Genomic DNA, 12,761 nt, shown 5'->3' with positions numbered 1-12,761 from the left:
TACGTTCTAAGTTCTTGCATTCCATCATTGATTGAAGACATTTCAGAAGAAATCAATTGCTCAGTTCATTTGGTAGACTTCTCAGCTACCTACAATGAATAAAGTTTACTGTTTTGAGATCTTCTTCTAAATAACTAAATTAGATCATGAAACCTATGATACAATCTCTGTTATCTATAGCAAGAGGGGTTGATTTTTAAAAACTTTGCTCCTATCGATCTACCTATCTATCTAAGGTACAATCTTTACTATTTATAGCAAGATGGATTTGATTCTGAAAAAGCCACTTCTCCTGCTATACTCTAATCTTTGCTATTTACAGCAAAAGGAGTTTGATCGTGAAAAACTCGGGGCTCCAGCTTCGTTCTACCAAAAGCATCTATCCCTCTCTCGCTTTGTAAATTCTCAGCGGTAAGTTTGCACAAAATTGGTGCAACAGGTAAGCCAAAAGTCCAGAAGGAATCTCTAAGGCCACTGGACGTACGACACGTTGTCCATCTTCAGAGACCCACGTGACAACGGCCAAAGCACGTCTCCCGTGCGAAGAAGCCTGTGTCGTGTTCCGAACTAATTCGAAGGCATTAAAGTAAAAACTTCATGGAGCTTGATCGTTGATCACATCGCCCCTCCAGGCCCCTATGGACATATGCTTTACGTGCAGCCTCACAGTTTTTGTAATCGATCACCTCATCCACCGTCCATCTACCCCAATGATCGGGCCCGGTTACTTGAACAGATGGCGGATGTGGGTACTCCGCTTAGGACATTCTATGCAAATGTTCGTATAATCGATCGGTCTCCCACTCCAAACAAAAGCACCGGCGTGGAGTCCAACCATTCTCCGCCGCAGAGAGAAATTCCGAACCCAAAATAATTTATTTAATGTTTAATATTTTAATATAAACAGTAAAAAGGAGGGAAAAAAAATCTAGGGTTTCGGAGCGTGCTTTTTGTTCGTCCTTCTCCTCCGCTGTGCATTGGAATTGGGCTGGATCGATTGAACGAGCGAAGGATCGATCGATCGATCTGTCGATGGGGGGAGCGCTGCAGTACTTGGAGGCGCAGCGGAATGCGCGGCCGGAGCTGGCGGAGTGGTACGACGCCATGGCCGACCTCTACCAGAAGAAGCTCTGGCACCAGCTCACCCTCAAGCTCGACCAGTTCGTCGCCCTCGCCGTCGTCCAGGTCCATATCTCCTACTCTTCCTTCTAGGGTTTCCAATTTTGTTTTTGTTTTTTTTTTTCTTTCTTTTTAAAGAATATGATGATTTTGAAGTTCACCTTGTTTGGGGTTTTGGGTTTCGAACGTTGGAATGTTAGGATTCTGAATGCTTTTTTGCTCGCTGCCTCTGTTGGATCCATGGGGTACCAGTTGGACAAATGTGGGAGATTGGATTCATGGAAGGTGTGGATGCTTCCTGGAGTCGGGGAAAATGCCCAAAAAATCCAACTTTACCGTCAATTTGATACTTTTTCTTATTAATGTTGATCAATTTACCGTGCCTTGAGTTTATTGTGCTAATGGAGGAAAGGTTCGTCATGTACTGATAGGTAATCTCTTGATTTCAGTCCTAAATATCACTTTAAAACCCGGGAAATTACAATTATCTTTAGATATTGGAGGACAGAAGCAGAAAACAAGCCAAGGAAGTTATTGAGGAGAAAGCCCAGATAAGAAATCAAATTCTTTGGTAATTGTTAGTATTAAGAACAAGTGGGAGAGTGAGTGTATAAGAGATGGAGACATGGTTTTAGGTGTTTGATAGAGAAATGTGATTGAAAATTAATTATACTAAACTACGGTCTTATGTTGCCCCATGATTTGGAAATTATTTGAAACAATGCTATTGGTGCTGATTTATTTGAAAATAAAATCATGTCATGTAAACCCTTTGATTAGTCCAAGAATCAAAATGCAGGAAGGTTAATAACAATGCGTAGTCTCAAGGTGAGGTATAAATGATTGTTGACTTGCAGCCATTTAAAGATATCCATGTGGACACATGCTTTATTTCTCTCTCTCTCTCTCTCTCTTTTTTGTGGGGGTGGGGGGAACTTCACATGGTGTTCTCTTCATATGGACTTTGCTTGCTGACACCAAAGTACACATTGCTGCAAAAGTAATGTTGCGGCCAATCCCCTCGTCGCCGGGAACGAGCACCTGCAAGAGAAGTCCACACTGACCGGAGATGTCTCCGGTGGGGATCCTCTGACGGTCAAGTCAGAGAGGAGACTAGGCAACAGTAGAAAAGAATCAGGGGAACTCAGCGAGAGAGAGAGTGAGAAGTAGAGAGAGTGAGTCCAGAGGCTTCGAAAGAACCTCCTCACAGCACTGTTGCCTTCTCCGTTTTATAGTAGAGCGCAGCATGGTACCGTCATTAATGGCGCAGACAACTGGGGGAGTTGTCAAATCGCCAGAGGCTGTCAGAGTCACTGCGGATTGTCAAGTCGCCGTGGGTTGTCAAATCGCTGGGATTAATCTATGTCCTTGGCAGGACAATGTCCCAGGACGGCTATGCCGCATGTCTTTGTCAGGACGGCGGCCCTCAGCAGTCGTACGGCGTTTGGAGGAGCCGACCGACCATACGTCGGCATTTGATTGTGGGATGTCGGGTGAAGATCCAGGGACCCTCCGACGGTCAGTCTGGCGCGTTGCGGGAGTCGGACATCGGGCTCCGCGTTCGGCCAGTCGGGAACGAAAAGGGTCAGCCCGACTGACATACATTCGGTCGGACGATGTAGGCAGTCGGTCGATGCGGTCGGTAGAGTCGGACGCCGGCCAGACGGGCCCGAGGATGAGTCGGCGTGAGAGGGATCGGTCGGTATATCCCAACAAGTAAACATTAAGTAACTTTAATATTTGTGAAACATGGACACAATGATCCCCTCCACATGATATAGTTCATGAGAAATGTTACTAAGCTTAAAATATCCTTTTTGTCTGCATAATTCTGAAACTCAGATTGGTTTTTGTAAAATTTGTGTTATCTGAATGCAATCTATAATATACCTTTTAAGAACATATTGGAAATGATGCTTTTTGATTCATTCACCCCTCCCCCAACCTGCAACAAAAAAAAAAAAAAAGGAGGAGTATCTTCAGATGTGGGTGTAGCTATTTTTTCCATCTCTCTTTTGCATTCTCTAACTGTGTTTTATGTTTTTTTATTTGGAATAAATGAATAATTTGTTCAAGATGTTTCACTTCTGGTTGTCCTTTTTTCATTGGCTTCTAAATTTGCAGTTTATCTTTAGAATATAAAAAAAAAAAGTCTCCTAGAATTTTATGTTGGAGTTTGCAGGGAAATTTCCTGAATTGCATGTTTTCTTAGCCTTTTATTTTTGGTCATTCTAGTTATGAAATGTATGCCCATGCAATTGCCGATGCTGTAGTTCTTACATCCATTTTTGATTTTTTCCCATACAGAAGGGTGATGCTCTCATTCAGCTCTATCACAACTTCATTACCAACTTTGAGACAAAGATCAATCTCCTGAAACTTGCACATTTTGCTGTGATAATTTCTCGTCAGTATACTGAAAGGGAAGCTGCCATTAGCTATCTTGAAGGGATGATTGAAAAGCTGCGAGCCACTAGGGAGTTGCGGATCGAGGAGCCTATTCTTTATGTGAAGATGCAAATAGCTGCATTTAACCTTGAGAAAGGAAACCAGAAGGAATGTAAGAAATATCTAGAGGATGGAAAGACTACATTGGATAACATGACTGATATTGATCCTTCTGTTCATGCTACCTTTTACTGGGTATCTTCTCAATATCACAAAAGTCGCCAAGAATTTGCTGAGTTCTATAAGAATGCTCTTCTTTATTTGGCATACACATCGGTGGAATCTCTTTCAGAATCATTTAAACTGGTATGTCTGAAATCCTTGGAAGCATTTATGTCTCTTCAGACAGATATAAGCTGCTGTAAGCAATTCTGTGGTTTTATGTTAACATATGCCTATATGGTACTCCAATTTATTCATCTGTTCTTGACCTACTAGCATGCATTTGTAATGTAGTTATGCTTCCAAAATGCATGTTGCCCATCTTTACGTCTATCATATAATGTGACAAGGATTGGCCATAAGGCGAGTGCTTCAGGCATGGACTAGACTTTGACCTTTCATGAAAGCCTTTGTTAAAAAGTAATTATATTTGCAAACTCCTACCATTCTGTCTCCCTTATTCAGGCAGCCATGTTATATTGTAGCACAACTATCCAATATTCCAATTATTTCTTTTTGTCACATTTTTGTCATAATGAGCCACCTAAATCCCGTCCTTGCATGATAATTATAACACCTGAATAATTATAGGAGTGAATGCATATTTATGTGGGTAGGAAAGTAATTTTTATATCCAATAACCAATTAACCATGATATCAAAGGTGCATTTACATATAAATATATATTTATGTGCATATGGGCATAAAAAAGTAAGTGTATTAACATATAGGAAATTTACATGTTGTAGAGTGTATGGTAGGAAGGCGGAACCATCCTGAATTCCCTGGTTTAGGCCATACTGAGTTGTACTGGCAATGGGCCGAGATAGTTTTGGCAATGAAATTAAGAAACTAGCAAAAGAGGGAGAAGGAAAGAGAGGAAAAGAGATAGAGGGAGGGAGGGGGGAGAGGGATCCTTTTGATGTGAGGACTTAAAGGCGCGACAGACTCTTGGCATGAAACCTTTTTGGCGTCAAACTCTTTGATGTGATCCCCTCTTGTGTCAGCCTTCTCAAGGTGTGAGACTTCTTGAGGAGGGTCAAATCTTTTGATGTGATCACCTTTTGGGCTTGAGTTAGTTAGGATATCAAACTCTTTGGCATCCCTTTTGACATGTCAACCTTTGACGGATCAACTATTTGACCAATCGGGTTCTATGGTGATTCAAAATTTGCAATCCTACCATCTAATTAGTCACAACCTCTTATGTGTGTGATCTCATAGGTTCTATTCTATCTGATAGTGAGATATTATTGTGATCTTTATCTAGAACATCGTTGAAACTCTTTTCAATGGGTCGGAATAATTTCAACTCATCCCAGTAAGAATTATTGACCATCAAGATAATTCTAGTGGATTCCACAATCTATCCGTGACGTCTAGCAGTATGTAATGGCAATCCAGCAGAATGAAATTGAATAAACCTCTAGGTGTAGTTAACGCATGATACAATCCTTCTATCGTGAGTCTTGACTAGGCAGAGATTATGGAATTACTCGTCAAATTCCATCATCTGTTATATATTTAATTTATTCGGTTTGAGTTCTTGATGTGAAAATGATGGAAATCCTTTTTGACTATTTACATTATCCTGATCAAGATCTTATGAATGCAATCTCATAAATCACGTCGGATCAACTTCCTTATCTATCAAGAGTGATAGATTTCATGTAGGTGCATATTCGATTTTTATAATGAACCTACTACTGTCAACATTCACCGCAAGGATCCATATGGCTAGAGACTAAGTGTATGTACAGTCAAACTATAGCAACCCCTTTGCGAATAGTCGAGGCACTGAGATCAAAGGATTAGTCACACTACTGCAGCATCGAGTAAGTCACTGACGAGTAGACATGCAAGTGGCTTCTTGTATCAGTCACGCTCGATACCGTTATTCACTAATAACCACCTGTACTCTCACTCCAATGTCCTCATATTGTAGATTCGAGATTCGTCTATCCTAAAAAGAAAGCGATCTATGCATCAATTTCATTGGATCAATCACCGTTTCTATGATGATCGATTAATCGAGAGTATTTAGGAATTAATCATCAATGACACATGCTTCAAATTCTCAACTCTTAAGTATATGTGTCATTATCTTATTAATTTTTTGAATGATTAATGGACAATTTCATTAATAATGAAAAAAATCAAATATAAAACTATGTCCTAGAATAAATACATGTATCGGCCTGATTGGCTTTTAGGGCATACATCTAACATCTTCCACCTCCCTCCCTCCCTCTCTCTCTTTTCCTCTATCTCATTCTCCCTTTCCTCCTCCAGTTTTCCTTTTTTAGCATGCGTTAGGATGGGATGGCACGGTGCTGTACCATACCATACCACTAGCCTACCAGCATGAGTGCTGGTTTCGGAAATACGGAGCTTAGTGTATATAATATTATACTTTATTATACCACCTATCTATAGAACTCCTTGAAACTCTACATTGAAAACTTGAGAAAAAGACGACGGTCTACAAATTCATTGATGGGGAAGGAGGATCACATGGTGGCAGCACGTTGCCCATGGTGTAGGCATGACCAATTAATAGGTGGCCCAAGTGCTGAGTTAGCTAGTTCATAAAATTAATAGCAGGAATTCTCAAGGGTTGATGACTATATTAGTTCATTGACTATGAGAATATACCTGCATTTAGTGTATCTACTTAGTCAAGGTGACTAAGGTTTCGTTCTAGTGGGACTCTATACCCAAGCTAAAATGATACCAAACTAAGTGACAAAAGTAGAACCTATGGCAATAGAAGCAATACATGACATGACTTTGAAAGAGTGGTAGCAGCTGGTGTTTGACCACTCCAATATGCAAATCTGCATTAATAACTTAGAATGTGAATAGAATGATGACCTCCTCAATGGAGGACTACAAGTTGCTGCAGTCTAGGATGCAAGCTGCAAGGCAATGAGTTGGTTTAGATAGTTGACTAGTAGTGAAGGAGACTATCTAATCAAGACAAATGATAGTGATGGTGAAGGCATGGAGGAATGGTATACCGTAGCAATTGGTTGTTGCCAGCCATTTGCGAACAGCAAGCCTTAACTGCAGGAGACAAGCAGCTGGTGGATAATAAGCATAGAAGGTTCCCAGGCCTCATTTGCTAGCAGCATCGATGAGAGATTGAGGCAGTCATGATGCCAAGAATGACAACAATGTACCGGAGTTTCAATTTGTGTATCTTGAAGTTCTAGAGGACATGCAATGGCAAAATAGCATCAAAGTTGCTTGGACAACAAGGTAACAGAGACCAAGATTGTTAAAACACATTCTGGTTCATGGTGCAGGGTAGAGGTAAATTTAGCCTATGAAACATTATTGAAATTAAAAATTAGGCCAATATCAGGACTCTGTTGTGATAAACAATGCTAAATGTATTTCAAATTCCAAGAGTTAAGCAAATTGCCAATCACAAATTGGGATGATTTAAGGATGCAACAAAGAAACACAAGGTGATGTTGGAGGCAACAGAGTCCTGAATAAAGTGACTACGAAGGTACCGATTTACATATAGTTGATTATCCAAGAGTCTGGACCATCAGGGTCCACACAATGGTTGTTAGGACATGAGGTATACCAAGAGGAAGCCCGATAAAGCTTAAGGATTGAAAAGATATTGATAAAGAATCAGGAAGAAGGTGGGTCTCTCATGTCATAAGAATTGGGGTTATAGAAGACCTAGAAAAATTGGATCAACTTGGTAGAAGGACATGATGGAGGATATGGTGAAAGCCCTAGGACTAGGGGTGCCAATCAGCCATTCCTGGCTAGGTTGAGTTATGTTGAGGTCATATATCAAGGCCCATAGGTCCTAACTCCTAACTCAAACCCTACTCGACCTGCCAGCATGTTAGAAATATCTGACTTCAACCCACTGGCTTGTTTGGTTGGCCCAAGCCTAGTTTGCCTTTTTTATGGGCCATGCCATCATGAATCTGAATACAAAAAGATTGCTTTCATGGGCTTTCAGACCTTTTTTGTTCTTGAAACAAAAAAGATTACGTTCGCAGACCTTGGGCATCATATCTTGAGTTAGGTCTTAATTCCAGGGATGGATTTATCATTATCCTGGAAGTTTTTCCCTGGAAATGAGATTATTTGCATATTAGCGTACCCCTTCTAAAATTATCAGTCTGTTTATCCATCACATACGGAAAGATCTCTATTATATATTATAAAAATTCTTTGAGTGAGGGAGCAAGGTGACAACATATGAGACTAGTAGTTGAAGACTTTTCAAGAAAAAGAAAATCTCTCTCAAAAAAAAAAAACTTTTGTCTAAATCAGGGAATGCCGTACCGGGCCGTTCGGCTCGGTACGGGGTGTATCGAACTGGACCGACGGCCAGTCGATCCAGTTCGGCCATTTTTTTCGGAAAAATATCCGAACCCCATCGAATCGGGCAGTTCGGCACGGTTCGGAGCCATATCGTCCAAAATCGGGTGGTATGGCTCGGTTTGGTACGGTTCGGTGCTGAACCGAACCGTACCGATAATGCCATGTGGGGGTGGGGGGTGTGGGGGGGTGTGGGGAGGCCTGGGCTGTCATTTAGTGGCAGCCCAGATGCTCTCTCTGAGAGAAACCCGAGAGCTCTCTCAGAGAACTCCCAAGCTCTTAGGCATTCGACGACACGAGCCGAAAAAATTAGAAAAAAAAAGGAAAAATTCTGTCAAATTGCAGTACTGGTTCGAGGAGATGTTGATTTTTGATCGAAAGTAGGGTAATGTATTATTCTTTTGGTAAATATTTTATTTTTTATATTTTTTGGCTAAAAAAAAGGATAAGAACGAAGACGTAAGAAAATAAGAGAAAATCATGTCAAATTTTGTGATTTTGGTATGATTTGATCATATGTGATAGATGTTTGGAAGATCTACATGATGACACTAAAATCGTTGATTTTCATTAATTATATATATATTTTAAATATATATATTTATTCATAAAAAATTTATTAAAAAAATAAATTCAAAAAAATATAAAATCAGAGATTCAGATTCATGAGTAGAATGATTCAAGCTACTTGAATCTAAATTCGATTTTTTTTTAAATTTTTGAAATTAAAAAGTATTTTTATAATTATTTAAATAATAAAAAAATATTATCAAATAAAAAATATGTAAAATTAGTATTATATTTTAGTTAATTCAAAAATATTATTTGAAGCATATAATATATTTTTTTGAATTTATGAGTTTTAAAATTATTATTAATTTTTTTTAAATTTATATATAATATTTTTTTAATAATTATTAAACTGTCGTATTTTGTTATACTTACAGAAATGAGTAAGAAAAAAAATTCAGAGCGTGACATTGGTTGGGATCATTAATTATATATTTTTTTAAATATATATATATTTATTAGCAAAAATATTATTAAAATAATAAATTAAAAAATATAAAATTAGAGATTCAAAATCATGTTTAGAATGATTCAAGCTACTTAAAACTAATCTTGAATTTTTTTTGAAATTTTTGAAATTAAAAAAATATTTTTTAATTATTTAAATAATAAAGAAATATTATTAAATAAAAAATATGTAAAATTAGTATTATATTTTAGTTAATTCAAAAATATTATTTGAAGCATATAACATACTTTTTTGAATTTATGAGTTTTAAAATTATTATTGAAATTTTTTAAATTTATATATAATATTTTTTTAATAATTATTAAATTATTATGTTTTGTTATACTTGCAGAAATGAGTAAGAAGAAAGATTCAGAGCGTGATATTGGTTGGGATCATGGCGAGATGCTCTCGGCTCAGCATCATTGAAAATGCAAATGGTGCAGCACAGAGTTCAAGGGAGGAGGGGTGACTAAGTTGAAGCAGCATCTGGCTGGTGGTTATCCTGATGTATCCATATGTCGGAAATATCCACAGAAGGTCCGACAGTTGATGAAGAAGTACTTCGCTGATTCGAAAACAGTGAAGAAAAGGACAAAACAGAAGAGGACGGAAGTGGATCGTCGAGCTGCAGAGCCACCTTCTTATCACTCTAGAGAGTTAGAGGAGGTTTCTGTTTCTGATGATGAGGCATAGATTGTGGCTGTCATTTAGACGAACTTGGATGATCAGTATTGACAGGAGGAGATGATCAGGCATAGAGAGCGATTTGGACCATCATGCTACGAATTAGGATCTGGATCAGCAATCGATGGGGGAGAATCTGAGTTCAGGAGGACTACCTTAGTCAGAGAGCTCGGTGGTAGAGGGAGCAGATACAGCATTTCATTTTTGTTGGGAGCTTTTGGCAGTAGGAGGAAGTCTTCCAGAGATATTTCAGTAAGAGTCACTATCCATGATTTGGATCCACATGCTTTTTTCAGAAAAGATGCAAAGCAGTAGAGGATTGAGACTATGATGTGAGCTATTGGATCATGGTTTCATTTCAGTCATATTTCAGCAAATGCAGCAGGCAATCTTTACTATCGATCTGCCATTTCAGTCATAGAAGCTGTTGGTCAGGGTATAGATTTGTCAGGATCTAAGGACATCCATGATCAGCTTCTTGACAGTAACAAAGAGGATATGCAGAGATGGATTGCTTTTTACAAGAATAAATGGTCAACATATGGACTGACAGTGATGTGTGATGGTTGGACCGATCCTATTAGATGGAGCATTATTATTTTTTTGACATACTGTGATGAAAAAATATTTTTTCACAAATCAATTGATGCTTCAGATAAGATGCACAATGCCGCATGTATCCTTAGTCTGATGGAGGAGGTGATTGAGTCAGTGGGTGAGTAGTATATCGTGCAAGTCATCACAGATAATGGGCCACAATATAGGACTGTCGGAGAGTTGCTGATGGAGCAGCGACTGCAGATATATTGGACTCAATGTGCTGCACATTGCATTGATCTTATATTGATGGATATTGGGAAGATTCGTAGGATGTAACAGGTAGTGAAGATTGTCCAAACTATTACTAGATTCATCTACAATCACACATGGGTCATTTCATTGATGCGAACGTATACTGGGGAAGAGATCTTAAGATCGGATATCACACGATTTTCTACCAACTACATAGCACTTGATAGTCTTCTTCAGAAGAAAGCAGCCTTACGTCAGATGTTTGTCAGAACCGAATGATAGGAGAGCAGATATGCGAGGGCCGACATTGATGGAAGTCATATGGAGAACTTGATGACGAGTCAATCATTCCGGTAGCGAGTTGAGAAAATAGTGAAGGCTATTAAGCCATTATACGAAGTGCTTCGCACCGTGGATAGCGAAAGATACCTCCAGATGGGCTTCTTATATTATATGATGGAGAGGGCAAAGAAACAGATTAGTGAGAATGATTCCAAGCATGCTCAAGAATTCATTAACATTATTGAGCGTCGTTGGGACTATCAGATGGATAGAGATTTGCATCTAGTCGGTAAGCACGAATTCAAGAATACTTTAAAATATTTTTTTTTTATACTTGTAAAAGTTTACTTAATCAATTATAGAATTTATCTGCAGCTTACTATTTGAATCTGAGATTTTAGTATACCATTTCTGAGATAAATATGGATAACGAGCTTCTTACTGCTCTTCGTAATGTGTTATATAAGATGGTGTCCGATCCAGAAATCGCAGACGCAAGAGGTATGCTAGTTTAAAACAGATGTGATTATTCAACTGAATTCGATCTGTACTCAACGATATATTTATAAATTTAATAAATATATTTTTTTATAAATAAAACAGTTTAGAAAGGGATAAGACAGTTTTGGAGTCCTATTAGCTGTCGTAAGCAAAAAGCAGATGAATCCAGATAAATTACATATCAATAATAAGCAGCATAGATTAATATCAAATGCCTAATAATATCATAAAATTTGATATGTAATCTTGCTTTTATAGCTAAATGGTGGATTCATTTTGGAATGTCCGCAGAATATTTGAGAGGTATGGCTGTCCACATTCTTTTCCAAACGGTCTCTGCTAGTGGTTGTGAGCGCAATTGATCAATTTTTGTCTTTATCCACAGCAAACAGAGAAATTGTCTGACATAAGCGCCTTAATGATCTTGTATATGTTCACTATAATCTGAGGTTGAGGCTAAAATGCATTCGGAAGGAAGTACAATTGAAGTATATTGATCCGACACTAGATGATTATGCTGATGAGGATGTTGATCCGATCATCGGATAGCTTGCAGGTCAGCAGCAGGAGTCAGAGCTTGATGAGCCAGGGTCTCCTCCACGATCAGCCAGTGTGGTAGCTAGGGAGATCAAGGTAGATTCAGGACAATGGGCAAAAAAAAAATTTCACATAAGATTTCAGCTGATCAGCCATAGCCTGAGGGGACACAGAGGATTCATTCATCACATGACTCGATATCCGATACATTCTCGTAGAGATTTGAACGAGAAATGTTTAAACGAGATCGGCGGTCAGCAACAAGACATCCATCCTCCCAATCACAGAAAACTCAGTTACAGAGGGACACAAGGGGGAAAAGAAAAGACAGTTGCACGTGCACCACTCTCGAGAGTACAGAAGCTATCTGACTCAGATTCGGAGATCAGGAAGAGTGATGATGATACTAGCAGTAGTAGTCATGGATCTGATGATTAGAAAGGAACTGGAGGATAGGAGACCATTGTTTATGAGACAGCCATAGAGTGATATTCGATTCATCGGTGAGTCTCAGTTTACACATACTACACAAGATAGAGATCATGGTGCATGAGTCGATAGAGATCGTGGGGAGCTGATTTCATATAGACGACGGGCTCCTAGAGGTTGTCCAGCACACGATGCAGCTGCAGACGATCTTGCACGTGGAGTAGGATCTATGGATATATCTGGATCATCCTCGCATTATGGATCCTATTACCTACAACCATCTTATGATTCATATGGATATAGTGCATCCGAGGCATCGTCTTCTAGTAGTTACTATCCTATGCAGTCGGAGCATCTTACGGATCAGATTTTACTACCGGCATATTTGGATGGGCTTCTCCACAGTCATACCATCATCTCGAGGATACTT

At 38.9% G+C, this 12,761-nt stretch overlaps 1 protein-coding gene across 1 annotated transcript in view; it reads left to right on the top strand.

Annotated features, from left to right (window-relative positions):
- The first annotated feature begins 905 nt into the window (after window positions 1-905).
- Window positions 906-12,761, top strand: part of LOC105060648 (26S proteasome non-ATPase regulatory subunit 13 homolog B) — a 38,383-nt gene continuing 26,527 nt past the window's right edge. The window contains exons 1-2 of the mRNA XM_010944438.4: window positions 906-1,185; window positions 3,427-3,873. Of these exons, the coding sequence (XP_010942740.1) occupies window positions 1,033-1,185; window positions 3,427-3,873 (600 nt within the window). The 5' untranslated portion in view covers window positions 906-1,032. The remainder of the gene's footprint in view (window positions 1,186-3,426; window positions 3,874-12,761) is intronic.

The sequence above is a fragment of the Elaeis guineensis genome, chromosome 16, assembly GCF_000442705.2.
Source record: "Elaeis guineensis isolate ETL-2024a chromosome 16, EG11, whole genome shotgun sequence".
Classification (NCBI taxonomy): domain Eukaryota; kingdom Viridiplantae; phylum Streptophyta; class Magnoliopsida; order Arecales; family Arecaceae; genus Elaeis; species Elaeis guineensis.
This window is presented reverse-complemented; position numbering and strand designations above follow the sequence as displayed.